The sequence below is a fragment of the Ochotona curzoniae genome, unplaced genomic scaffold (genome assembly GCF_017591425.1).
Source record: "Ochotona curzoniae isolate NIBS_2020 unplaced genomic scaffold, NIBS_Ocur_1.0 contig_66, whole genome shotgun sequence".
NCBI classification, from domain to species: Eukaryota; Metazoa; Chordata; class Mammalia; order Lagomorpha; family Ochotonidae; genus Ochotona; species Ochotona curzoniae.
This window is the reverse complement of record NW_024466512.1, coordinates 3,276,747-3,303,869: the sequence shown is the minus strand read 5'-3', so window position 1 is coordinate 3,303,869 and position 27,123 is coordinate 3,276,747. Positions and strand designations below refer to the sequence as shown.

Below are 27,123 nucleotides of genomic sequence, written 5' to 3'. Positions count from 1 at the left end.
GGACCCCGAAAAGCTCAACCAAAATGATTAGCATGTGATACGTGAAGAGAAAAGGGGAGACTGGAAAGCAGGGTTCTTCCTGAAAGCTTCATCAGGGACTTCGGAGGTCAAGAGCCAGAGCTGTCTCTCCTGACCTTGTGGTGGGCACACATTGAGTTTCTCCTGCAGCACTGGGCTCTGTCAAGTTCTTTCTTTCCTCCTACCCCCATTTCATCTCTGCCAAGAGCCAGCCCTGGCCGGACACACCTCTTTACCCACTGTTGATGTATGACCATCCTTTTATTCTCTGCCGCTTTCTTCCCAGTGGCGTTTCCCGATTGTTCCTTGCGCAGAGACCACCAGCACTTTGCCCTCCTTGGAGAGAGACAGGTTGGCTGTCAGGGGCCTGTGTGTCCTGGAGGGAGCTGCTGGCTCTGTAGGAGTGGCCATGATGATGATTGCAGGGGCTCCTATGTCTGTGCACCTGCTGTGCTCCACGCTCATTATCATTGAAAGCTCCAGGAAGTGCATGTCTGGGTCAGCTTGGGGCCTTTAGTTTGTAGGGGATGTTACTGAAAGCCTGAGCATTCACCACATGTTCTGAGATTGGGTTGGATAGCTTGGTAGTGTGTGCTCATTGGGGCCAACCATGGACCGCGAGGAATTTACGGTTAAGCATGTAGCTAACATTTTATCTTCAGCAGAGGCAGGATATCAGCACTGTAACATTCAAGATGGAGCAGGTGAGGTGGTGCATTGTGTTAGCATTGGGTGTCTAGATGAGAGACTGGGAACAAGACCAAGACTGAAAGCTACTGCCTTCAACGCTGCCATCCCATGTGAGCACCACTTCCAGTGCCAGCTGCCCCACTTCTGTCCAGCTCCCTCTTGATGCATTTAAGAAAGCAGTGGGAGATGACCCGAGTACTTGGGCTCCTACGACCACATGGAGACCTTATCGGACTTGGCCTGAGAGGAGGGTGTGAGTTGAGAAGAGGCAGGTGGGGATAGGGATGGGGTGGGAGATGAGAAGACGATAGAGGTCCTGGAGGTGGGGTTGGGGCAACAGGGACCCCAGGGCTGAGGGGAGAGAAGCCTGTGTGGAGTGAGGTGGCCTGATGCCACCCTGGTGCTGATGCCTGCATTCTAGGAACCACAGGCGATATGTAACATTGCAGCTGCCTGGCGAGAACAGCGTAGGGATTTTCTCTGCAATTACAGGTGGGGAAAGGCTCAGCACTGCCAGGGAGAACTTAGGGACAAACAACTGCGCTTTTTTTCCCAGGGATCTCTTGGTATGAAGATTAGAATCTTTCGTACAGATTTCTTTGTCCTTTTATTTTTGTCATGGGATAGCTTTACGTTTTAATAAAATACATTTTAATTGGGGGTGAGGGGAAGGTTTCCTGGGCCCTGGCATGTCCTTTTTAAGTTCTGTGGCTGTTTTGGGGAGCACCTTCTGGTGGTGCATGGCAGGTGGTCCTGACCCCTCTGAGGCTGCTGGGCTTCCCTGGTGCAAGGCTGTGGGAGGCTGTGTGGGGCTGGCACCTTCTCCTCTCATCCAGGACAAGCTGATGTGACGGCCATCTTCCTGATTTCTGCATGCTGTGGACCCCCTCAGCTGAGGGCATCCTGGGCGCGGGACTGTCCACGGGACACAAAGGGCCCTGTGCCCTGTGGCGGTCCCTCACTCCCAGGCACCTGCAGCTTTTTCTCCTCTGTCTCTCCTTGAAGCGTGGGCCCCCGTAGGACATAGCTGACCCCGGGTAGGACCCCGGCTCTCCCTAGCTCTTTCGAGGAAATGTTAGTGCTGTGTGGCTGGGATGTGAGAATCTGGAGCTGTAATGTCTTAGCATGGCCTGGGCAGGCCTGACCCAGCCGTGGTTCTCTTAATGCTCATGTGTGGCATGACACACTGGCATTAGTGGGCAGTGTTGGGCATGTCCTTGCCAGCCTTCTGTTCCTGCAGTTAGTATGGTATTGTCTCTGTATTCCCCAATCTGACAACCCTTCCCCTCTATGACTCACGTTCATTGGTAATCCTTCTTCCAGAAAGCTGAAGTTTAGGAGGCTTGTGTGCGTTAACTGGCAAGGTGCAGTGACCCCGCCAGGCACGTGTCCCTCGCTGTCCCCTGTGCCTTTGGCATGTCTGCAGCTGGTGCTTCAGTGTCCCCTCCACCCCTCCATCTCTGCGGACTCGGCCTCTCCAGCTGTTGGTCTCAGCAGCTGTGGGTCCCTCCGATGGAAATTTTCTCTTCACTGGATCACCTGTTTGTATCTGGAAAGTGAAGGATTTGGTTTAGATGGAGCTCTGTAGTCCCTCTGAATTTACCGTCAATAATCCTTCTAGAATTGAAGTGGTTACCTCTTTCAAATACATCGTGAACATGAGAGCCAGTCTTGCGAAGGCTGCGAGCCCGCACTGCCGGTATAGGCTTGCGCTGGGAAGTGAGTTCTTCAAGTGTGCATAGAGGCAGACTTTTGCTCCAAAAAACTTTCCTGAGCACTAAATGCCACAGTCGATCTTTCGAAGGGCCGTGTCCCTGTACTGTAAACTCACCCGTGCTCCCAGACTTAGCACGCCACTTGTGATATTTAAAATCTCCCTGAGCTCATTTAATGACACTGTTGAGCGAAGTCCAGTCTCTTACATTCCCCACTTACTCATAATCCGAGATAATTAATGTCGCGCTGTGCTGCCACTCACCTCTGCAGGCAGCAAGAGGAGGGCCTGCCAGCTCACGCACGGTGTAAGCAGGATTAAGTCATCTGTGGAGCTGCTGCTCCCAGGGGATGCAGTTGTGGCCTGTCCCGGGAGGGCCATGCCGTCTTTCCTCTATCTCCCACCGGGAACCTGCTGTGCCAGCTCAGAAACCCGAGTTCTTGCCGTTTCTGTGCTGTGGTGGGTTGCTCATTTCCTTTGAAAGCCTGGGATGAGAATGCCTTTGAGAAACACACACTCCACGGCTTGACGGGCTCTTGCTGCTGTTGCTTACATGTGAATTTCCACCAAGCCTCAGCCTTTCTTTGCTGCAGCTCCCTGATGTGGGCTGTGGGTGACATCACACGCGGAGCTGCTGGCCTCACAGACCTGCACCACCCCAGCTCCTGCTGACTCCCCTTGCTCTATGTGCTGTGTGTGAAGCCAGGAACGCTAACTGTGGCTTCAGTTCTGCATCACAGTTTAGAGTGAACCTGGCTCTACCCACCCATTCTAAATCAGTTTTATTTATTATGTGGTTAGATTCCGACTCACTGATTTAATAGGTTTTAAGTGACACCTCTCTGGTGCTGTGGGGTGGCAGGCAAAGCTGCTGCTTTCAGTCTTGGCATTATACGTGGGTGTCAAGTTTGAGTCCTTTCTGCTCCAGTTCCAGTCCGGCTCCCTGTCTCTGCACCTGGGAAAGCAGCAGAGGACAGCCGGGTGCTGGGGCCTGTCGCAGCCATTTCGGGAGTACATTAGCGTCTGATTCTCTGTCTCCATCTTCATCTCTGCCAAACAAATAAACCTTCAAAAAAAATTTAAAAAGGACACCCTTGGCCTTGTGTTTGTCCTGAGCGAGAGCAGAGCTAGCCAGCCTGCGGCTTGCCTGTTTCGATGGCTTCTCATTAATTTGTCTTTGCCTTCCTGACCTGCTCGAGCCTGCCATGACCCCACCCTCAGCTGTTCTCACCCCTCACGTAGTTAGGTGAGGTGTTGCTTTCGCTGTGATTTAACCATGTCACCACCACTGGAAGTGGTCCTGAGCCTGTGTGATGCTACTTTCAGATAGCTGAAGGTCCACCCATCTGTGTTCCCTTTCGTGAGGAGAACCCACAGTGCCATCGGGCCGGCATCTGTCAGCGGAGGCTCCCTGCTGGCTCTGTGTCTGTGCCTGGGCGCTTCTTACTGACTGATCTGGGACTCTGCACGTGCTTCCTGAGAATTCCTGTCCTCAGGAGGGATGGCGGCCATTCACGTTGTTTTGGTACCTCCATGATCCAGCCCGGAGAGTCAGTGTGTCTCTTGTGCCCTGGCCTTCACACCGCCTTGTTGCATCTTGCCCTGGAAGGTCTGTGTGTCTTGAGGTGACAGCTGTGGCGGCCATGCCCCCTCCCTAGCAGGCAGCAGCCATGCTGGTGATTTCCTGCCTTGTTCCAAGACGGGGGAAGTTGCCACCTGCACAAATGCCACTTGAGTTCTCTGTAAATTCAGCTTCGTTGAGCCAGTTTTGTGGTGCTGTGGATCAAGGTGCTGGGTGGCCAGCATCCCATACTGGCACTGGTTTGTGTCCGGCTGCTGCACTTCCGATCCAGCTGACTGCCTGGGGAGGCAGTGGGCAATGTTCCAGCCGTCCGGGCCCCTGCCATTCATTTGAAAGAGCAGCATGAACTTCATGGCTCCTGGCTTTGGTCTGATCCAGCCCTCGCGATTGCAGCCATTTTGTGAGCAAACCAGAAGATGGAAGATCTTTCTCCCATTCTGGTCATCTGATTTTCAAATGAATAAATCAGTCTTTTTGAAAAAATTACCTTTGTTGAGGAATAATCTACACGTTGAATCCATTTTCCTCTAGCGTCCAGAGCGTTAGGCAAAGTGCACAGCCTCTTATCACCATCAAACCTGTTGCCATGCTGGGTCTCTTGGGAACCACCGACCTGCAAGGGCTCCTCTCCCCTCACCTCCTCAGGGATCCAGCCCCAGGCCCTGACTCTGCTGCTGTGCCTCAGCTCTGCTTTCCAGCCCCACCTGCAGCTTCGGCCCTCCACGCGTCCCTTTGTGAACAGCTCTTTGCAGCCTTCGTTCTTTGTGCTTCCTCTTGGTCCTGCCTGGCCACTGCCTGGCCCTGCGTGCTCGGCCACTGGCTGTGCCCTGAGATGTGCAGACAGAGCCGCTCAGTCTCCTTGGCACACCTGTTTCCCTCGTCTGCTGCAGGCTCTGCTCTTCTGGCGTGTTTGTCCTGCAGCCTGTGTATTCTGCTCTTGAACTCCTAGAGTCCCTCCGAGCAGGTGCCCTGGTTGCCGATTTGCCTGTCCCTCTTCAGCAGATCCAGGCTTCTGGGAGTGTCCATGGGGGACTAGTGCTTGACTGGCAAATGGAAAACAACCTGCAAGTCAGATGCACCTGGCGTGGCATCTGAGGAATTGCGAAACACCTCTGGACCCAGCCAAACAGTGCCAGCTCGTCAAGGTGTCAGCCTCCTCGAGTGCACTTGGCGGCCAGATTCCCACCTCTCCTGGCTCTCTGTTTTGTTCCTGACCTGGCTTATTTGGTCGGAGAAGTTCTTTGGCTGTGAACAGATGAGATCATCACATGAGAAACTCCCTACCTGAGCTTCCAAGTGGGATAGTACACTTCCTGTTGACAGATAATGAGTTGGAGTGGAATAATTTGAATTCTTTATAATGGATGTGATTATAAATGATTTCCCTATTTACTCATACAAATGAGTAAATGCGAGATGATTAGTGAGTTTGTTTCCTGTTTTTTCCTTAGGTGATTTCTTTATCTTCATTCAAATGTGATATAGAAAAGGCAAAATCCACTACTTAATATCCTTAAGAAGCTGTTGAAAGCTTTTGAGCTGGGTGATCTTTCTGTCTGCTCAGTGTCTTAACGTTCTGCAGACAGACACCTCTGCTGTTCTCGGTGTGAGCCCGGCAGGATCCTGGGGCACGCTCGATTTTAACATGTGGACCGGTTTCTATCTTTTGCTATATTGCCACTTAAAAATAAGTACTCCAAATGGGTCTAAAATCCTTGTAAATCGCACCGTTTAATGCCGTCCCGTGATTTGATGATTAAAGAATGTCGTTTTCCACCTCCTTCATTCTTAATCCCGTTACCCCATAATTTCCTGCCAAAAGCCTTGGTGTCTCATGAGCTGCGATTAATTAATCTTGTTGCCGTTAGGAAGGAGATGGAGGGCGTCTTCAGTGATGGTTGTGCCCGTTCTCCACGTGGGCTTGGAGGTGAGACCGCGCGTGGCCATAGAGTCGTTTTCTCTGACCTTGGTTTTGTCATGATGAGTTTTCTGCCTCAGAACCAGAGAAGCTGACCCTGCTCCCCGCAGAGGGCCCTGCCCCGAGGAGCAGTCTGGGCACATCGGAGCAGGAGCAGCGTGGGGTGGCCTCAGGCCTCTGGCGGAGGAGTGCAGCTCTGGGAGTGTTCTGGGCAGCTAGGTGGAGGAACGGACCCGAGATGCCACTCACGGGGTTCTGTGTGGTCCTGTGCTGCTCAGGGCACTCAGGTCAGTACCGCACTGCCTCACGATCCCAGGGAGCAAACCCAGAGGCTTATTTTGGCTCACCCCAGCTTTGAAAGCCAAGTGTGGTTTCATGGCTACTTTTTGAAGACTTGCTCATGTGTATGCATTTTAAGGTTTTGTGTTTTTTTTTTTGGCACTGAGTAAAACCCTGCTTCACTTTCCTTGAAGCAGTTGAGGTTTCTCAGACTAGTGAGCCCTGTCTTTCTAAGGAGTTTCCCCGAGGGGCTTTGGGATCAGGGCCCAGAGCTCGGGGTTTGCACTGTGGTCTTTACAAGGAACGACCTGCCCCACAGCCTGTTGGCTGGTCTCCTGCGTCTGTCTGCCTTTCCCTGGCACCAGGACACACAGCCAAGCACAGATGAAGGAGAGGACGGGGATTCACCTTGGGCACGGAGACACATTGTCGTGGGAACGCCATTCATCCGGCTCTTGGGGTGCTAGGTGCTGGGGCACTGACACCCACGTAGTCAGGGTGGAGTGGACTGTAGGACCTCTGCCCTTCTGTTCCTGGCTTGTCTGTGGTCTACCAGTCTAGCTTCTGTCCACTGTCCACCTGCAGGACTTGCTCTTCTTACCAACCTGCTTCCTAATTCCGTGATGATGGAGAGGACTTGGGCCTAAGAGCTGCGACAGGCTAGGACAGGAAAGGGAGGCTGGGGACGGAAACAAGAGAATGTCCAAATAGTGGTTTCACCCACTTTCCTCTAGCCTTTGACCCTTCGCACCCTAATCAAATATGTAAAAATTATCCAAAATAAAATTCATACAGTTAAGAAAAAAAGGAAAGGGAGGCTGGGAACCCTCTTCACTTTTGAACTTAAACAAATGACTTATTTGGAAGGCAGAGTTGCACAGAGAGAGGGTGAAGTCAACAAAGATCCTCCATCCATGGGTTCACCCCTTGAGCTTAATGGTAAGTGAAGCATCCTGGATTCCAGCTGGCACTCATGTGGGCTGCTGGCGTCACAGGTTGAAGCCACTGCATCATACTGTCAGCTTGCCTTCCTGTTGGCTTCCTGTTCCCTTCCTGTTGGCTTCCTGTTGGCGTCATGTTCCCTTTCTGTTTCCTTCCTGTTGGCTTCCTGTTTCTTTCCTGTTCCCTTCCTGTTCTCTTCCTGTTCCCTTCCTGTTGGCCTCCTGTTGGCTTCCTGTTGCCTTCCTCTTCTCTTCCTGTTCCCTTCCTGTTGGCCTCCTGGTCCCTTCCTGTTCCCTTCCTGTTCTCTTCCTGTTGCCTTTCTGTTGCCTACCTGTGGCCTTTCTGTTGCCTTCCTGTGGCCATTCTGTTGCCTTCCTCTTCCCTTCCTGTTCCCTTCCTGTTCCTTTCCTGTTGGCTTCCTGTTCCTTTCCTGTTGGCTTCCTGTTTCTTTCCTGATCCCTTCCTGTTCCCTTCCTGTTGGCTTCCTGTTCCTTTCCTGTTGGCTTCCTGTTCCTTTCCTGTTGGCTTCCTGTTCCTTGCCTGTTGCCTTCCTGTTCCTTTCTGGTTGCCTTCCTCTTGGCTTCCTGTTTTCATCCTGTTCCCTTCCTGTTTCCTCCCTGTTTCCTTCCTGTTCCTTTCTGGTTGCCTTCCTGTTGGCTTCCTGTTTCCTCCCTGTTCCCTTCCTGTTCTCTTCCTGTTTCCTTCCTGTTCCTTTCTGGTTGCCTTCCTGTTGGCTTCCTGTTTTCTTCCTGTTCCCTTCCTGTTCCTTTCCTGTTGGCTTCCTGTTGGCTTCCTGTTCCTTTCTGGTTGCCTTCCTGTTGGCTTCCTGTTTTCATCCTGTTCCCTTCCTGTTCTCTTCCTGTTTCCTCCCTGTTTCCTCCCTGTTCCTTTCTTGTTTCCTTCCTGTTGCCCTCCTGTTCCTTTCCTGTTGGCTTCCTGTTCCTTTCTGGTTGCCTTCCTGTTGCCTTTCTGTTTTCATCCTGTTCCCTTCCTGTTTTCTTCCTGTTTCCTCCCTGTTTCCTTCCTGTTCCTTTCTTGTTTCCTTCCTGTTGCCCTCCTGTTCCTTTCCTGTTGGCTTCCTGTTCCCTTCCTGTTGGCTTCCTGTTTCTTTCCTGATCCCTTCCTGTTCCCTTCCTGTTGGCTTCCTGTTCCTTTCCTGTTGGCTTCCTGTTCCTTTCCTGTTGGCTTCCTGTTCCTTGCCTGTTGCCTTCCTGTTCCTTTCTGGTTGCCTTCCTCTTGGCTTCCTGTTTTCATCCTGTTCCCTTCCTGTTCTCTTCCTGTTTCCTCCCTGTTTCCTTCCTGTTCCTTTCTGGTTTCCTTCCTGTTGGCTTCCTGTTTCCTCCCTGTTCCCTTCCAGTTCTCTTCCTGTTTCCTTCCTGTTCCTTTCTGGTTGCCTTCCTGTTGGCTTCCTGTTTTCTTCCTGTTCCCTTCCTGTTCCTTTCCTGTTGGCTTCCTGTTGGCTTCCTGTTCCTTTCTGGTTGCCTTCCTGTTGGCTTCCTGTTTTCATCCTGTTCCCTTCCTGTTCTCTTCCTGTTTCCTCCCTGTTTCCTCCCTGTTCCTTTCTTGTTTCCTTCCTGTTGCCCTCCTGTTCCTTTCCTGTTGGCTTCCTGTTCCTTTCTGGTTGCCTTCCTGTTGCCTTTCTGTTTTCATCCTGTTCCCTTCCTGTTTTCTTCCTGTTTCCTCCCTGTTTCCTTCCTGTTCCTTTCTTGTTTCCTTCCTGTTGCCCTCCTGTTCCTTTCCTGTTGGCTTCCTGTTCCTTTCTGGTTGCCTTCCTGTTGCCTTTCTGTTTTCATCCTGTTCCCTTCCTGTTTTCTTCCTGTTTCCTCCCTGTTTCCTTCCTGTTCCTTTCTTGTTTCCTTCCTGTTGCCCTTCTGTTCCTTTCCTGTTGGCTTCCTGTTCCTTTCTGGTTGCCTTCCTGTTGGCTTCCTGTTTTCATCCTGTTCCCTTCCTGTTCTCTTCCTGTTTCCTCCCTGTTTCCTTCCTGTTCCTTTTTTGTTCCCTTCCTGTTGCCTTCCTGTTGGCTTCCTGTTTTCATCCTGTTCCCTTCCTGTTCTCTTCCTGTTTCCTCCCTGTTTCCTTCCTGTTCCTTTCTTGTTGCCTTCCTGTTGGCTTCCTGTTCCTTTCTGGTTGCCTTCCTGTTGGCTTCCTGTTTTCATCCTGTCCTCTTCCTGTTCTCTTCCTGTTTCCTCCCTGTTTCCTTCCTGTTCCTTTCTTGTTTCCTTCCTGTTGGCTTCCTGTTCCTCTCTGGTTGCCTTCGTGTTCCTTTCTGGTTGCCTTCCTGTTGGCTTCCTGTTTTCATCCTGTTCTGTTCCTGTTTCCTCCCTGTTTCCTTCCTGTTCCTTTCTTGTTGCCTTCCTGTTGGCTTCCTGTTTTCATCCTGTTCCCTTCCTGTTCTCTTCCTGTTTCCTCCCTGTTTCCTTCCTGTTCCTTTCTTGTTTTCTTCCTGTTGGCTTCCTGTTTCCTCCCTGTTCCCTTCCTGTTCTCCTCCTGTTTCCTCCCTGTTTCCTTCCTGTTCCTTTCTGGTTGCCTTCCTGTTTTCATCCTGTTCCCTTCCTGTTTTCATCCTGTTCCCTTCCTGTTCTCTTCCTGTTTCCTCCCTGTTCTTTCTGGTTGCCTTCCTGTTGGCTTCCTGTTTCCTCCCTGTTCCCTTCCTGTTGGCTTCCTGTTGGTTTCCTGTTGCCTTCCTGTTCCATTCCTGTTGGCTTCCTGTTCCTTTCTGCTTGCCTTCCTGTTGGCTTCCTGTTTTCATCCTGTTCCCTTCCTGTTCTCTTCCTGTTTCCTCCCTGTTTCCTTCCTGTTCCTTTCTTGTTTCCTTCCTGTTGCCCTCTTGTTCCTTTCCTGTTGGCTTCCTGTTCCTTTCTAGCTGCCTTCCTGTTGGCTTCCTGTTTTCATCCTGTTCCCCTCCTGTTCTCTTCCTGTTTTCTCCCTGTTTCCTTCCTGTTCCTTTCTGGTTGCTCTCCTGTTGGCTTCCTGTTTTCATCCTGTTCCCTTCCTGTTCTCTTCTTGTTTCCTCCCTGTTTCCTTCCTGTTCCTTTCTTGTTCCCTTCCTGTTGCCTTCCTATTGGCTTCCTGTTTTCATCCTGTTCCCTTCCTGTCTCTTCCTGTTTTCCTCCCTGTTTCCTTCCTGTTCCTTTCTGGTTGCCTTCCTGTTGGCTTCCTGTTCCTTTCCTGTTGGCTTCCTTTTTTTTTCTGGCTGCCTTCCTGTTGGCTACCTGTTTTCTTCCTGTTTCCTTCCTGTTCCTTTCTGGTTGCCTTCCTGTTGGGTTCCTGTTTTCATCCGGTTCCCTTCCTGTTCCTTTCTGGTTGCCTTCCTGTTGGGTTCCTGTTTTCATCCGGTTCCCTTCCTGTTCCTTTCTGGTTGCCTTCCTGTTGGCTTCCTGTTTCCTTCCTGTTCTGTTCCTGTTTCCTCCCTGTTTCCTTCCTGTTCCTTTCTGGTTGCCTTCCTGTTGGCTTCCTGTTTTCCTCCCTGTTCCCTTCCTGTTCTCTTCCTGTTTCCTCCCTGTTTCCTTCCTGTTCCTTTCTGGTTGCCTTCCTGTTGGCTTCCTGTTTTCATCCTGTTCCCTTCCTGTTCTCTTCCTGTTTCCTCCCTGTTTCCTTCCTGTTCCTTTCTGGTTTCCTTCCTGTTGCTTCCTGTTTCCTCCCTGTTCCCTTCCTGTTCTCCTCCTGTTTCCTCCCTGTTTCCTTCCTGTTCCTTTCTGGTTGCCTTCCTGTTGGCTTCCTGTTTTCATCCTGTTCCCTTCCTGTTCTCTTCCTGTTTCCTCCCTGTTCCTTTCTGGTTGATTTCCTGTTGGCTTCCTGTTTTCATCCTGTTCCCTTCCTGTTGGCTTTCTGTTGGTTTCCTGTTGCCCTCCTGTTCCTTTCCTGTTGGCTTCCTGTTCCTTTCTGGTTGCCTTCCTGTTGCCTTTCTGTTTTCATCCTGTTCCCTTCCTGTTTTCTTCCTGTTTCCTCCCTGTTTCCTTCCTGTTCCATTCTTGTTTCCTTCCTGTTGCCCTCCTGTTCCTTTCCTGTTGGCTTCCTGTTCCTTTCTGGTTGCCTTCCTGTTGCCTTTCTGTTTTCATCCTGTTCCCTTCCTGTTTTCTTCCTGTTTCCTCCCTGTTTCCTTCCTGTTCCTTTCTTGTTTCCTTCCTGTTGCCCTTCTGTTCCTTTCCTGTTGGCTTCCTGTTCCTTTCTGGTTGCCTTCCTGTTGGCTTCCTGTTTTCATCCTGTTCCCTTCCTGTTCTCTTCCTGTTTCCTCCCTGTTTCCTTCCTGTTCCTTTTTTGTTCCCTTCCTGTTGGCTTCCTGTTTTCATCCTGTTCCCTTCCTGTTCTCTTCCTGTTTCCTCCCTGTTTCCTTCCTGTTCCTTTCTTGTTGCCTTCCTGTTGGCTTCCTGTTCCTTTCTGGTTGCCTTCCTGTTGGCTTCCTGTTTTCATCCTGTCCTCTTCCTGTTCTCTTCCTGTTTCCTCCCTGTTTCCTTCCTGTTCCTTTCTTGTTTCCTTCCTGTTGGCTTCCTGTTCCTTTCTGGTTGCCTTCGTGTTCCTTTCTGGTTGCCTTCCTGTTGGCTTCCTGTTTTCATCCTGTTCCCTTCCTGTTCTCTTCCTATTTCCTCCCTGTTTCCTTCCTGTACCTTTCTGGTTGCCCTCCTGTTGGCTTCCTGTTTTCATCCTGTTCCCTTCCTGTTCTCTTCCTGTACCTTTCTGGTTGCCCTCCAGTTGGCTTCCTGTTTTCATCCTGTTCCCTTCCTGTTCTCTTCTTGTTTCCTCCCTGTTTCCTTCCTGTTCCTTTCTTGTTCCCTTCCTGTTGCCTTCGTGTTGGCTTCCTGTTTTCATCCTGTTCCCTTCCTGTTGGCTTTCTGTTGCTTTCCTGTTGCCTTCCTGTTCCTTTCCTGTTGGCTTCCTGTTCCTTTCCTGTTTCCTTCCTGTTCTTTTCTGGCTGCCTTCCTGTTGGCTACCTGTTTTCTTCCTGTTTCCTTCCTGTTCCTTTCTGGTTGGCTTCCTGTTTTCATCCTGTTCCCTTCCTGTTCCTTTCTGGTTGCCTTCCTGTTGGCTTCCTGTTTTCATCCTGTTCTCTTCCTGTTTCCTCCCTGTTTCCTTCCTGTTTCTTTTTTGTTCCCTTCCTGTTGCCTTCCTGTTGGCTTCCTGTTTTCATCCTGTTCCCTTCCTGTTCTCTTCCTGTTTCCTCCCTGTTTCCTTCCTGTTCCTTTCTTGTTGCCTTCCTGTTGGCTTCCTGTTCCTTTCTGGTTGCCTTCCTGTTGGCTTCCTGTTTTCATCCTGTCCTCTTCCTGTTCTCTTCCTGTTTCCTCCCTGTTTCCTTCCTGTTCCTTTCTTGTTTCCTTCCTGTTGGCTTCCTGTTCCTTTCTGGTTGCCTTCCTGTTCCTTTCTGGTTGCCTTCCTCTTGGCTTCCTGTTTTCATCCTGTTCCCTTCCTGTTCTCTTCCTATTTCCTCCCTGTTTTCTTCCTGTACCTTTCTGGTTGCCCTCCTGTTGGCTTCCTGTTTTCATCCTGTTCCCTTCCTGTTCTCTTCCTGTACCTTTCTGGTTGCCTTCCTGTTGGCTTCCTGTTTTCATCCTGTTCCCTTCTTGTTCTCTTCCTGTTTCCTCCCTGTTTCCTCCCTGTTTCCTTCCTGTTCCTTTCTTGTTCCCTTCCTGTTGCCTTCGTGTTGGCTTCCTGTTTTCATCCTGTTCCCTTCCTGTTGGCTTTCTGTTGCTTTCCTGTTGCCTTCCTGTTCCTTTCCTGTTGGCTTCCTGTTCCTTTCCTGTTGGCTTCCTGTTCTTTTCTGGCTGCCTTCCTGTTGGCTACCTGTTTTCTTCCTGTTTCCTTCCTGTTCCTTTCTGGTTGGCTTCCTGTTTTCATCCTGTTCCCTTCCTGTTCCTTTCTGGTTGCCTTCCTGTTGGCTTCCTGTTTTCATCCTGTTCTGTTCCTGTTTCCTCCCTGTTTCCTTCCTGTTCCTTTCAGGTTGCCTTCCTGTTGGCTTCCTGTTTTCATCCTGTTCCCTTCCTGTTCTCTTCCTGTTTCCTCCCTGTTTCCTTCCTGTTCCTTTCTTGTTTCCTTCCTGTTGGCTTCCTGTTTCCTCCCTGTTCCCTTCCTGTTCTCCTCCTGTTTCCTCCCTGTTTCCCCTCTGGTTGCCTTCCTGTTGGCTTCCTGTTTTCATCCTGTTCCCTTCCTGTCTCTTCCTGTTTCCTCCCTGTTTCCTTCCTGTTCCTTTCTGGTTGCCTTCCTGTTGGCTTCCTGTTTTCATCCTGTTCCCTTCTTGTTCTCTTCCTGTTTCCTCCCTGTTTCCTCCCTGTTTCCTTCCTGTTCCTTTCTGGTTGCCTTCCTGTTGGGTTCCTGTTTTCATCCGGTTCTTTTCCTGTTCCTTTCTGGTTGCCTTCCTGTTGGCTTCCTCTTTTCATCTTGTTCTGTTCCTGTTTCCTCCCTGTTTCCTTCCTGTTCCTTTTCGGTTGCCTTCCTGTTGGCTTCCTGTTTCCTCCCTGTTCCCTTCCTGTTCTCCTCCTGTTTCCTCCCTGTTTCCTTCCTGTTCCTTTCTGGTTGCCTTCCTGTTGGCTTCCTGTTTTCATCCTGTTCCCTTCTTGTTCTCTTCCTGTTTCCTCCCTGTTTTCTCCCTGTTTCCTTCCTGTTCCTTTCTGGTTGCCTTCCTGTTGGCTTCCTGTTTTCTTCCTGTTCCCTTCCTGTTCCTTTCCTGTTGGCTTCCTGTTGGCTTCCTGTTCCTTTCCTGTTGGCTTCCTGTTCCTTTCCTGTTGCCTTCCTGTTGGCTTCCTGTTTTCATCCTGTTTTCTTCCTGTTCTCTTCCTGTTTCCTCCCTGTTTCCTTCCTGTTCCTTTCTGGTTGCCTTCCTGTTGGCTTCCTGTTTTTATCCTGTTCCCTTCCTTTTCTCTTCCTGTTTCCTCCCTGTTTCCTTCCTGTTCCTTTCTGGTTGCCTTCCTGTTGGCTTCCTGTTTTCATCCTGTTCCCTTCCTGTTCTCTTCCTGTTTCCTCCCTGTTTCCTTCCTGTTCCTTTCTGGTTGCCTTCCTGTTGGCTTCCTGTTTTCATCCTGTTCCCTTCCTGTTCTCTTCCTGTTTCCTCCCTGTTTCCTTCCTGTTCCTTTCTGGTTGCCTTCATGTTGGCTTCCTGTTCCTTTCTTGTTCCCTTCCTATTCTCTTCCTGTTTCCTTCCTGTTTCCTTCCTGTTCCTTTCTGGTTGCCTTCCTGTTGGCTTCCTGTTTCCTCCCTGTTCCCTTCCTGTTCTCCTCCTGTTTCCTCCCTGTTTCCTTCCTGTTCCTTTCTGGTTGCCTTCCTGTTGGCTTCCTGTTTTCATCCTGTTCCCTTCTTGTTCTCTTCCTGTTTCCTCCCTGTTTCCTTCCTGTTCCTTTCTGGTTGCCTTCCTGTTGGCTTCCTGTTTTCTTCCTGTTCCCTTCCTGTTCTCTTCCTGTTTCCTCCCTGTTTCCTTCCTGTTCCTTTCTGGTTGCCTTCATGTTGGCTTCCTGTTCCTTTCCTGTTCCCTTCCTATTCTCTTCCTGTTTCCTTCCTGTTTCCTTCCTGTTCCTTTCTGGTTGCCTTCCTGTTGGCTTCCTGTTTCCTCCCTGTTCCCTTCCTGTTCTCCTCCTGTTTCCTCCCTGTTTCCTTCCTGTTCCTTTCTGGTTGCCTTCCTGTTGGCTTCCTGTTTTCATCCTGTTCCCTTCCTGTTCTCTCCCTGTTTCCTTCCTGTTCCTTTCTTGTTTCCTTCCTGTTGCCCTCCTTTTCCTTTCCTGTTGCCTTCCTGTTCCTTTCTGGTTGCCTTCCTGTTGGCTTCCTGTTTTCATCCTGTTCCCTTCCTGTTCTCTTCCTGTTTCCTCCCTGTTTCCTTCCTGTTCCTTTCTTGTTCCCTTCCTGTTGCCTTCCCATTCTCTTCCTGTTTCCTTCCTGTTCCTTTCTCATTCCCTTCCTGTTGGCTTCCTGTTTCCTTCCTGTTTCCTTCCTGTTCTCGTCCTGTTGGCTTCCTGTTTTTTCCCTGTTCCCTTCTCATTCCCTTCCTTGTGCCTTCCTGTTCCTTTCTCGTTCCCTTCTGTTGGCTTCCTGTTGGCTTCCTGTTCGCTTCCTGTTGGCTTCCTTGTTGCCTTCCTGTTCTTTTCCTGTTGGCCTCCTGTTCCCTTCCTGTTGCCTTCTTATTCCCTTCCTGCTCCTTTCCTGTTCCCTTCCTGTTGCTTTCCTGTACCCTTCCTGTTCTCTTCCTGTTGCCTTCCTGTTCCCTTCTTGTTCCCTTCCTGTTGCCTTCCCATTCCGTTCCTGTTCCTTTCTCGTTCCCTTCCTGTTGGCCTTCCTGTTGTCTTCCTGTTGCCTTCCTGTTTCCTTCCTGTTGGCTTCCTGTTCCCTTGCTGTTGACTTCCTGTTGCCTTCTCGTTCCCTTTCTGTTGCCTTTCTGTTCCCTTCTTGTTCCCTTCCTGATCTTCACACCTTCTTTCGTGTATGGCTTTCTGGATCTTTTCTGCGTGATAGAACACACTTTCATGAACCAATAAATACATATTTTTAAAAATTTTCTGTCAAACAAAAGCATTGTGTCCTTTAGGTATTTCTGTGTGTACCAGGCAGTATTCCAGGCCTGGAGTTCCATCCAGGGTCTGGGCTGGGGAGAGGCCTCCAGAGGTCCACTTTGTATTCTGTCCAGGACTAAGGGGCTTTGGGGATGTGTGTTACCCCCAAGAGATCCAGTGATAAAATGACCACCGCTTCCTGTAAGAGAGGTTCCTCGGGCCGGCGCGGTGGCACAAGTGGTTAAAGTCCTCACCTTGCACGCCCAGGATCCCATATGGATGCCAGTTCTATCCCGGCAGCCCAGCTTCCCTTCCAGCTCCCTGCCTGTGGCCTGGGAAAGCAGCAGAGGACAGCCCAAGGCTTTGGGACCCTGCACCCGCGTGGGAGACCCGAAAGAGGCTCCTGGCTTCGGATCGGCATAGCATCGGCCGTTGCGCTCACTTGGGGAGTGAATCATCGGACGGAAGATCTTCCTCTCTGTCTCTCCTCTCTGTATATCCACCTTTCCAATAAAAAAATAATAAAAATAAAATCTTTTTTTTTTTTAAAAAAAAAAAGAGAGGCTCCTCTCCTCTGGCCTTCCTAGAGTAGATGGCCATTTGTCTTGATAGGCAGCCCATCTATGTTTTAAAATGTTTGCTCAGCTGGAACATTCTCTCCATTTGTCTGCTTCCTTGGGGTCCTGTGCAGGGTGCTACGGGGGAACATGTGAGGTGCCACACAGGCACCTGATGCACGCTGGCTCCGAACTCCTGGCCTTCTTTGCACTCCTAAATTTCACCTGTGGATACTGTGTCTCATTTCTGAGAAAAATGAGACTTCTTGGTGGTTTTTGGTAATGCCTCTTGGTGCTGATGGTTCTCAGCTTTAGCTAAAGACCGAGAACTGGCAGGACAATATTCAGTCTCATCCTGGGAGATGGTGACTTCTTGGACGATGTATAACAGACGAGAGGGTGGGACGCGGACTGGAGTTGATTGCAGTGGCTTTGGCAACCTTAGAGATTTGATTTGGAAGAACCTCATGGTTCAAGAGTGGAACCTGACCTCTTTTCCATAAGGTATCCACCCATCAGAGGAACTCACACACCCCTCAGGCAGTTCTCAGAAGTTGGGCATCCTTTTCTTTGAGTCCTGATGACATTTTCCTTACTGCTTTATTAAAACCACAAAAATGAAATGCTAGAATGTGTTTGCTTGGTGCTTCCATACTGGCTGGGTATGATTTTAGAAGTTGTTACCTGCAGGATGAACAGAAAAAAGGACCCAGAGAATTCAATGTCTATTTTGCATTTTCCTACTGGCACTAATGCTATCATTGGATGCCATTTCAGATAAACCTTTTAAAGGTCATTTTACAAATAGACTAATTGGCTATGATGCAGGGATCATGCAGGGTCATGAATATATGCCCAACTGGTGAATTAAAAACCAGCAGTTGACATTATGTAAGTGGATACCTGTGGCTTGAGAAGGAATTTCCTGTGACTTACAAAGAAAGCTCAGTCTGCAGCACTTCAGACTGGAGTGGGCATCGGAAAGATGGGTATGGGTGATTATGAAGGCATCGATGTTAAAGGTTCATTTACATAGTTCCATGCACTGGAGGGCACGAGTAATGCCCGTTAAGCCATTGGACACTGGCTAGATATTGTAAGCAAATGCTTGCGTGTTTTACCCAGATCCATAAAAAGTGAGCTCTGGTTGTGTGTGCTGGGTTCCAGCCATGCTTGCCAGAGTCAGGGGCATTCCAAGGAGGCAGGCTTGCGCTGTCTGAAGCACAACCAGAAGTGGCAGCTCTTCAGCTGGGCGCTGGGAAGCTCTGCCATGTCTGGAGTGTCTTGTTGGGTGACACTGGTGCTGGTTGAGTCCCAGAAATTCATGTTGGATTCAGGCCAGGCTGCCTGTGGGGACAACACAGGGAGGGGAAGAGTGGTCCTTGGGGGACTGTCTAGGGGAGAATATCAGATGGAACCCTCATGGTGTCTTGGTTGGCCTGGATTCCCCAGAAAGTGCTCTCCCTTGCAGAAGTCAGTGAAGAATTAGCACCTGCACTGGGGTGAGGGAACATGAGGGAAGTTCTTGAACAGTCCTCCTGTAGCTTCATTGTCCCGTGGGCTGTGGGAGGCAGCTCAGCTTTATGGTCAAGTACAAGAATTACAGAGCTAGGAATTGGCATGATTTTGGACCATGTACAGAAAGTGGAGGCCTGGGAACCTTGGTAGTAATTGGTCATCAGAAGGGTAAATGTTGCTTTGATTCCAAATACAAATCTTGAAAGTCAACAGGGAGTCGCTTCCTGGACTTTCTTCTTCCAGTGTTATTTTTGATATACAGTTCGGTTTGTCAAATGCTGAATGTCTCCCACGATGCACAGCTGATTTATGTAATTTTCTCTGATGAACATGTCATCGCGTTTTCCAATAAATGTAATTATTTTCTTGCCATTGCTTTTGTATTTAATTTTAAAGTTTTCTCTGAGTCATCCTTTACAAATGCAGAGTGAAAGCTAACAGGTTTGCTCCTCTGATGTTGGCAATTTTAAATGTTGTTGTAAAATTCATTCCAAATTTTATTTAACTTGATAACTTGTTTTCTGCCATCGCATGCCTCCCTCACAGTTCTCATTATGGTATGTTTGGGCGCATTGCAAAGTCGTCAGATAGCAAGCCTTTTATAAATTGAACGTTGGGTCGTTTGTGCTTGTCATCGATCTCTGCTCTGTTTACTTCATTGCCGTTGACATTTTTTTCTTCATTCAATCAATGTTGGTGGCGGGCACAGTGTTCTTCTGGGCCCAAATGCTGGTGCTTGTTGGATTTGCAACTGGGATGCTGTTGTCATGTCTTGTATTCAGCATACCCGTGGAACTTGATCAGAAAGTATTAAGCCAACAATGTTACGTGCACACTCTGTACACTCGGTAACAGTGGATGCACTGAGGAATGCTTAGACATGTGGTCAGTGTGTCCTGCCTTTATTTCTTTCCATGAACTCTTACTTTAGTTCAAATGAATGCGTGGTTTCAGTTACGGCATCTGAAAACAGTGGTGCTTCACTATACTTCCAGATAACGTGCGGTTTGTCTGAGCTCTATGTGGTACTTCCTGTTTCCTTCAGTGGCATCCACGAGAATGGCCTGGAACATGTCCCCTGAACAGAGTGACGGTACCCCATTGCTTAGTCCTTGCTCGGGGGCCCCAGCAGAATGATTGTGAATCCTGGAAGCAGAGATCTGAGTTCCCTGAGCTTGGGGTGCTATTTCTTCCCCCTCCTTTCCCCCGCCGCCACCCCTGTCTTTATGCTCAGGTGGATCTGTTGAGAGTCTCCTTCCCCAGATGGCCCCTCAGTCCCACATCCCGCTCTGTTTGTGGCTCGGCTCGGTGGAGAATGTCCATGCCAGCTGTCATCAGTCTCTCGCAGTGCCTCTGTGGACTCCCTGTGTGCTTGCCCTGTCCTGTGGCTCCTTGTCCCCGCAGCTGGCCTGAGGCCCTCCAGTGCCCCCGGCTGGCTCAGCACAGCTCCTTTCCTTCTTGCTTGTCCCCTGTGCTTGTTGATTTTCTTCTGCTCTTTTCCATGATCTCCTGCCTCATGCATCTGTGGTTTCTGACTTCTGTGTTTAAGATCTAGGGAGGAACTTGTGCTTGGAGAGGTAGATAGGTAAGAGCTAAGCGCTCAGGAGTGGAGATGGAGGGATGGATGGGGAATCTGGTCTGTAGGAGGGATGCAGCCCAGAGCCAGTGTCTTCCGACCTGATACTCAGGCTGTTTTTTCAGCCTTTTCCAGGCTGCTATGGCAATAGGGTTCATTCCCTTCATTTGAGCTGTTCTTTCTCTGTCCCGCCAGTATTCCTGCATGTCTTGAGCACACACTTTAAAAAAACTGACTTATTTAAATGTCTGTGTTTTACACCCCCTAATGGAATAAAATGTTGAAACTCAAGTTGGAGGCTTGGTGGAGACCACTGTAAGAGGCATGAGCTGGCTTGGGGGTTGGGCAGTGTCCTGGTGGGCAGTGCCCGGTGCTGGGCACGTGGGGGTGACTCTTCTTCTGGTGTGCTGGTGTTTGTACCTGGGTGGGTCCAGTCATATCTTGCTTAATTGGAGCAGTGGTCCTCATTATGATTTGCTTCAAGTGCTGGTCAGTCAGGTGCTTGGTTACGTTGGGATTCATTCTAAAGAGGACTGATTTGGGCCAGTAGATGTCTCCCTGTCGCTGCTGAGTGGTCACTTGGGCCGTGGGGTGTGACAGGTGGGGCGGAGGAGCTGGGAAGTCAGGCCTCCCTGTAACCTTCAGTGAGAAACATCATTTTGCAGCCAGGGACCAGTCATCTTTTTCTTCTTGTCATTTGTTGTGCTTTCGTGGCTCCATTGTGTTGGCCACAGTGCCTCTCACCTTGGTTCCCGCATGGAGCCCACTTCCCCAGGAAGCTCCCTCCCTACATGAATCTGCTGTCTCTACAGATGGAGACTTGTGCCTTGCCACCTGTTGCTAGCTCCTTGGGGGCTCTGTCATGTTCGTAGTTGCTGAGCTCTGTGCTTACTGGATTATTTCGCTTGCTTTTTTGAGTACAGGGCATTCTTTTCGTGTTGGCATTTAATGGTTCTGACTGGGAGTGGTTCATTTGTAAGGTTCCCCTCTTTGTTGATTATCCGTGTTCTGTAGGATGAGCAGAGGGCTTGGAGTCTTCATGGGGAGTGATGACACCAGGCATCCCCGTGTACGCACTGTGTTAGCCACGGAGTGGGACCAGGCATCCCCGTGTACGCTCTGTGTTAGCCACGGAGTGGGACCAGGCACTGTGTCAGGGGAAGGGGACAGGAGCCCGTGAAACACAGGGCAGCAGATCTGTCTTGAGTTGCAAATGATCACAGTGGACAGGAACCTGTGCGGGAACTTCCAATACATTGACTTGGCCAGAGAAGGAAGGTTTTTCTGTCTCTGACTCCTTGCCTTCAGTGAGAAAGTACCTATTTGGTGCCCCTAGGTCACATCCTTTCAGAGATCTGAGGAGGGAGGGCAGGTGTAAATTTGGAGCTAGAGTGGCAAACAGAGAAGTACTACTATGGTGTGCCACGGTGCCCTGTTTTAATTTAAAGCCAGTCACACTGAATAAAGCGCGAGTTTCCATTCCTGTCACCTGTGTCATATGACAGGTGCTCCCAGTGGCCACTGGACTGGGTAGAGCAGCTGTCCAAGGTGCTCCCAGTGGCCACTGGACTGGGTAAAGCAGCTGTCCAAGGTGCTCCCAGTGGCCACTGAACTGGGTAGAGCAGCTGTCCAAGGTGCTCCCAGTGGCCACTGGACTGGGTAGAGCAGCTGTCCAAGGTGCTCCCAGTGGCCACTGGACTGGGTAGAGCAGCTGTCCAAGGTGCTCCCAGTGGCCACTGAACTGGGTAGAGCAGCTGTACACGGTGCCCTCCTTGCAAGAAGTAGTTGTGTGAGGCATGACTGGTGAGGCCGAAGGGGCAGGAGTGCCAGAGCAGCGGTGGGCCACTGGGAGGAAGGGCAGCTGATGTAAGACAGGAGGCCTCAGGGCTGGAAATTGATGGGCAGTGTGTGAGGTTGACTTGGTCAGGGAGAAAGGCACACTCTAGCCTTGGCCTCCAACCCTGTGAGTGTGCTGGGCCTGCACACTTGTCCTCCAGGCAACTCGGGCCAGGTGAGTGTGGGGCCAGTGGATTGGATCACACCTGTGCCTGAGTTGAGCCTCTGTGCTAAGTGGCACTTTCATTCTGTAGGGCCCTTTTCCTGTTGACTTCTGAACTCCAGGGGTTTTTCCGGTGGGAAGTATCTGTTGTTTGGAAGCCCAGCTCTGCCTCTTGGAAGCCATCTGGTCAGGTCAGCAGCACAGTCTGCACAGCCTTGCCATGGCTGTGCCTGGGTAAACTTAAAAGAGGATTGACGGTGCAGCTCACTAACCTCATCCACACGCCTCCTGCCTGGCTCTGGCTCTGTGCTGCTTCATTGGCACAAGATACCCAGCCCGAAGCTGGCGGGTGGCTGAGGCCAGGGCCTGGCTGGCTTCCAAGGCTAGGTGGCCGCTGCTGTTGCTGCTGTGCCTGACTCAGTGGCTTGTGTTGCCTGGTCTTGCCTTGCGCGAGCTGCCCCTGGTTCGTGTTTCCTGGTCCTGCCTTGCTCTATGGCTGCGGCACTGCTGCAGTATCTGCCTTGTCACCCTGTGTTTCTGTCCTGACCAGCACGACGCTTGCCTGGCTGGCCTCTGTACCTTGTTGTCAAGTCTGCACGAGGGCCCTGCTTGGTGAGCCCACAGCCCCTGTGGCAGAGCCAGTCTTGGCTCACTTTCTTGCCTCAGAACCCTGTCGCTTCGCGGGAAGTGATTGGACTGTGCCCCTAAATCATCCAGACACCAAACCCTGAAGTCTGACTGAGGAATCTGGGAGACGCATGTATTTTTGCTCAGAACATCCAAATGCAGCCATTTTAACGTGCATTTTTGGGGAAAAATATGTAAATTAATAATTGCTTCATGCATTATTCAACAAAAACTTATTTTGTATCACCGATAGCTCTCTTGATCTTATATAAAGATATGCTAATGGGTTTAATTAAAATAATTATGCTGAATAATGTAGCCTGAACTTTACCCTAAAATAGTGTCTCTATTAATCATCATCAGTGGTAATATTTTTAGATAGGCATTTTCAGCATTCAGCTGATATCAGACAGAAAGTGTGTTCTTCAGTTTTGTTTTATAGTTTAGGTGAAGTTGGCCTTCTCATAAAATGTGTGACAATTACACGGACAAAGAAAGGACTCAGATTGGTTTTATTTTTTCAGCCTGAACTATTTACCTTAAACTTTGAGCAGTTGCTGCACTTTCTTGGTTCCTTCATGCCTTTTCATTTCCCCCTCTAAAATAAGAGTTGTATTTGGAGGAGTTCCCGTTTCTGCGGTTCAGGTTTGACCCAACTTTTCCTCCCTAAAAATGGTGACTGCAGAACGCTCGAGTTCCTGATGGCCTGTAATGAAGAGACCAGTTTTAATTTTGTTTCATTTGAGTACAAGTAGCCTAATCGGGCTGCTGTGATGGCACCACAGGCTAGCCCTCCAACTGTGCTTGCAGCATCCCATGTGGGTGCTGATTTGTGTCCCAGCTGCTCCACTTCCGACCCAGCTCCTTGCTTAATGGTGTGGGAAAGCAGTAGAGGATAGCCCAAGTGCTTTTGCCTCCTGCTCCCATGTGAAAGACCCAGAGGAAGCTCCTGGTTCCCATCTTTGGACCGGCCCAGTTCTGGCTGTTGGAAATATTTGGGGAAAGAACTAGCAGATTGGAGATCTGTCTGTCTTTTCTGTAACTCTGACTTTCAAATAAAATAAATATTTAAATCAATCTAAAAATAAAAACGGAAGAATTGGCCTCACTGCCATTTGTGGTTGTCCTGTTTTGCTGTTAGTCTGCCCTGCTCAGTTCTTGCTGAGGTGTGCATGTGTCTGTACGTGTGTGCTCGGCCTGCCAGCGGGTCAAAACTGACTTGCTGCTTCTCTAGAGACCCAGCTGCCCATCCAGCAGTGGACAAAACTTGACCAAGTTCAGGCAAAAGCAAAAGCTAGCGCTTGAGCTGCCCTTAATTCGATTTAGCCAGCTTTCAAGTAGAATCCGAAGACCAAACTGCTTATAAAGTGAGCAGTTCACTTGGGAAACAGCAGAGCTAACAATGGTGAATTCATCTCAGGTTCTGTTCTTGGTGGGCTAGGTGGAAATGTGTGTCCACACGCTGTGCGCGTGTGGCTCGTAGTCCCTAGCACTGTGGTGGAGGGAGCCCCCGCCCGCTGCCTCGGCTCCGTCTCTTGCAGACATCTCACAGGGCTCAGCTCACCACCTCCTGTCATCTCCCACCACATGTCCCAGTGAGTTGACTGACTGGCCGTCACCCCACTGTGCCACGGGCCACACAACAGAGCCTTGGCAGCAGAGAGCCACAGGCGTGCTCATCTCATGGCTGCCCACTTTCCACATGGAGGAGCCGAATGAATTCTGAGCCAGATTTTGTTAAGTACAGGACTGAGGAATGCGACTGCTGAGAATCTAAAAACAACCTTTAAATGCCCTTCGTTTGTCGCTTTGTGAACTGTGATCGTGGCTGATCCCACTGTGTGTGTGCCATCAGGTACAGAGCTTCCTACGAGGTGTTTGCGCTGAAGGAAGAGCAGGTGTGCAAGCTTGCCAGCCAAGTTTCCTTGGTTGAGGTTTGCCAACATCCCATGCTGCCCTGCCACCCCCGCAGGGCAGCATTGCTTATCGCTGAGGAGGAGCCAGCATTGCTTATCGCTGTGCTGAGATGGGGAGCTGAGCATGCCCTGGGTGCAGTGTGTCCCTTCACTTCCCCGGCAGCCTTGTACACAGCTCTGAGTAGCCAACACTGCCTTGCCTATGGGAAGCCTTGTTTGGAAGTGCATGGGGTGGAGGCAAGCGTTGGAGCCGCAGAGCGGTCCCTGAGCCCTGCCCGCATCTAGCATCCGGCACTGCCTCTTCTGCCTTGTGCTGGCATCCTTGCTCAGGGCCGCACTCAGTGATTGGTGTTTGTGGAAGTGTGTTTCTGTGGGGGAGACTTCTGGCACTCTGCACAGCACAGGTGCCTCCTGCTTCCTCTGCTGGGTGCTGTTCATCTTGATGAGTTCTCAGCTCTGGAAGCACAGCTCTTTACACTTGCAGGAGACCCGCCGTTAGTGCAGTTGGTCAGCTCATTAGAGAATGCAGCAGTCTTTCGCCACCAGCCTGGGCCTAAACCCAGGTGCCACAGTTCCCGATGCGTTAGCAGAAGAAGAAATATGTCGAGCCGGATGTGGTGCTGAGCAACACTCAGTGGCGTGGGCCTGTTGAGGCAGATGCACTGGATGCAAGTTCCTGTATCCTGACCTGAGATTCAGTTTTCCCCATTAGTGAAGGAGGGCAGATGCTGTGGCTCAAAGATCCTGTGTCAATGTGAGGGCAGAGACGAGTAGGCTGTGTCCCAGCTGGGTGCTGTTCACCTCCCATGATTGCCCATGCACAGCGGACGTGTCTCTGTGGACCTGGTCAAGCACCCCTGTGGTTGTGGTAAAAGTATGTGGGATGTGAGAGCTGGGGGTTAGCTGCTGTGTCTGGGGCAGTGCTGCTAGGGAGAAGAGTGTCTGGACCGACTCTGAGCTGGCTGGCAGGGCCTAGGCATTCTGAGATTCCAGAAGATGTCCTGTGTGGTCCGACAGAGCTCTGTGGTGGCTGAGTCTTGGGGAGTGGAGCCAGAAACCAGGAGTTCTGGTGGATACAGAGTGGGTTGCCCTGCAGACAAGAACAGAAGGTGTTACCCGAGTCTTGACATTGGTCTTGCCTCTTAGGAATGCAGTTCCCATCCACTGAGGGATGGATCTGAATGTGTTGGAGTGGCAGTGTGTGGCCACTGCCACCATGCCAAGCCCTGGCATATGGTTTTAACAGCCAGCATTGGGCCAGGTTGAAGCTGAGAGCGGGAACTCAATCCTGGGGTCTCCTGTGGGAGGCAGGGACTCAGCTGCTCAGTCAGCATCGCTCCCTCCCAGGGTCGGCATTGGCCGCAGGCTGGAGCCGTGGGTGGTCTCTGATTGTGAAGGTGGACCTCCTCGGTGGTGCTGCAGCCACTGTCCCTATTGTGACCAGTCTGTTAGGCATTACCACTCTCTGTGGGTCAGAGAGCTTGCTCTGTGCTGCCTGGCTGGCCTCCAACTGCCCAATCCGAGTGGCCGCTCTCTCCTTGGCATTCCTGGGTTCTGCAGAGGTGTTCCATCTGGAAGTGGCCACTCTCCCTGGCGTTCCTGGGTTCTGCAGAGGTGATACAGACCTGGACTGACAATCGATTCAGCCTTCTTCTGTTTGCTTGGTTTTCAGGGAGCGGCACTGAAATACTTGCCAACGATCGTCAACGATGTGAAATTGGTGTTTGATCCCAAAGAGCTCAGGTAACGACACACCCAAGGCAGATGCTTGCGTCTTCTCTGGACGTTTGGTTCATGGGCTTCCCGGGGTTCTTTCTCCTGTCTGTGTGATGTGTCCCACCTGATTCTGGCATGTGCACTGCCAGTGGCACCTGTGACACTTCCCATGAGGGAACGACATCACCCATGGTTTTCCTTAGAGGATTGTGTATAGCCTGATAGATATGGTACAGTTTTCCTGTTTGCATTGTTTGGAGATTGAATTAATGTTTTATAATACAGCAGTTATTTTAAAAAATTATTTGCAAGGCAGAGATTTTGAGAGAGAGAACAGATTTAGTGACACACAGAAAGAGTACTGCTGTCTGCTTGTCCACTCCCCAAATGCCTGTTGACATTGACAGCTGGGGACCCAGCACGTTTCCCCTAAGGGTGCCAGGAGTGCAGTTGCTGGAGCAGCCACAGCTGCCTGCACACCCACACTGGCAGGAAGCTGGAGTTTGGAGCTGGGGCTGAGAGTGGGCGTCAGCGTCCCTCCAGTGTGGGACCCAGATGTCTTACATGGTGTTAGCCACGTGTCTGCCCTTTACCTGCTGGTGTGGTTGTTGTTTTCAGCTCCAGACAATTTAATGGAAAGGTATTAGCATCCATTTGTTGCCACCCACTTCTCCCGCGTCAAGCTGCAGTGCAGTTTGGGAGATGCCGAGTAAGGTACTGGGTCCTCAGATGTAAGAAGTAGAAGCAGACGGAGCCCAGCCAGCTGTGAGGGAGCTGGCTGCAGGGCACAGAGGGACAGGACTGTTCTGGAACCACGCCGCTGGTGGCTACATTTCAGGTCATCTGTGCATTCTGTGAAGTGCTGCTGTGGGAAAATGGGTGCAGAGCTGCTTAGCTCAGGCGTCTCCCAGCAGAGTCCTCGTCCGCTTCATGTTGCTGCTCTGAAGGGACCCAGTGGACTGCCTATGGGTGCTGCTTGCACAGCCCAGGAAGCCCACGTGCAAGTCCACGCAGGATTCCCTGGTGCTGAGGAGGTCACACTGCGTAGAGTGACCACCCTCGCACTGTGCACTTGATGCTGTCATAAGTCACTTGTCGTGGAATTGCCGAGCTGTCGTGTCTCAGAAGCCACTGGCCCTCATATGTCATTCGTCTCTGACTTAATGTCCTATAGGGCAGCATTTCTTGTCTACTCCCAGGGCGCTGGCAATGATGTTCCTCACTTAGCAGGCCTTCATGGAGAAGAAGCAGGAGCAGTGGACACACGGGCAGTGTGCCTGTCACCTGGTGTTTGTGGAGTCCTCTCCTTGGAGTGGACAGTCACTAAGCAGCCTCAGCCCTCGAGAATTTATTAGACAACTCCCTGTCCTGAGTTCCTCCCCAAACCTTCTGTGATTTTTACTTGTTTTATTGAGTTGGGAGAATGTTCCTTTCCAGGGGTACACTCCCTGAGTGCCCATAACATCTGGAACTAAGTCAGCGCCACAGGTAACTGTTGTGGTGGTAGACGCCCAGTCTCCTGAGCCGCTGCTGCTTCCGGCGGAGCTTGTTAGCAGAACGATGGGTCCAGAGCCAGTGAAGGACTTGGACATGGCAACCCTGCTGT

The 27,123-nt window shown here is 50.7% G+C and overlaps 1 protein-coding gene across 2 annotated transcripts in view; it reads left to right on the top strand.

The window, feature by feature from the left end:
* DOCK1 (dedicator of cytokinesis 1) overlaps positions 1–27,123 on the top strand; it is a 410,700-nt gene that overhangs the window by 116,393 nt on the left and 267,184 nt on the right. For both annotated transcript variants that reach the window (XM_040991937.1, XM_040991936.1), the window contains exon 24: positions 25,474–25,544. In XM_040991937.1, the coding sequence (XP_040847871.1) occupies positions 25,474–25,544 (71 nt within the window). The remainder of the gene's footprint in view (positions 1–25,473; positions 25,545–27,123) is intronic.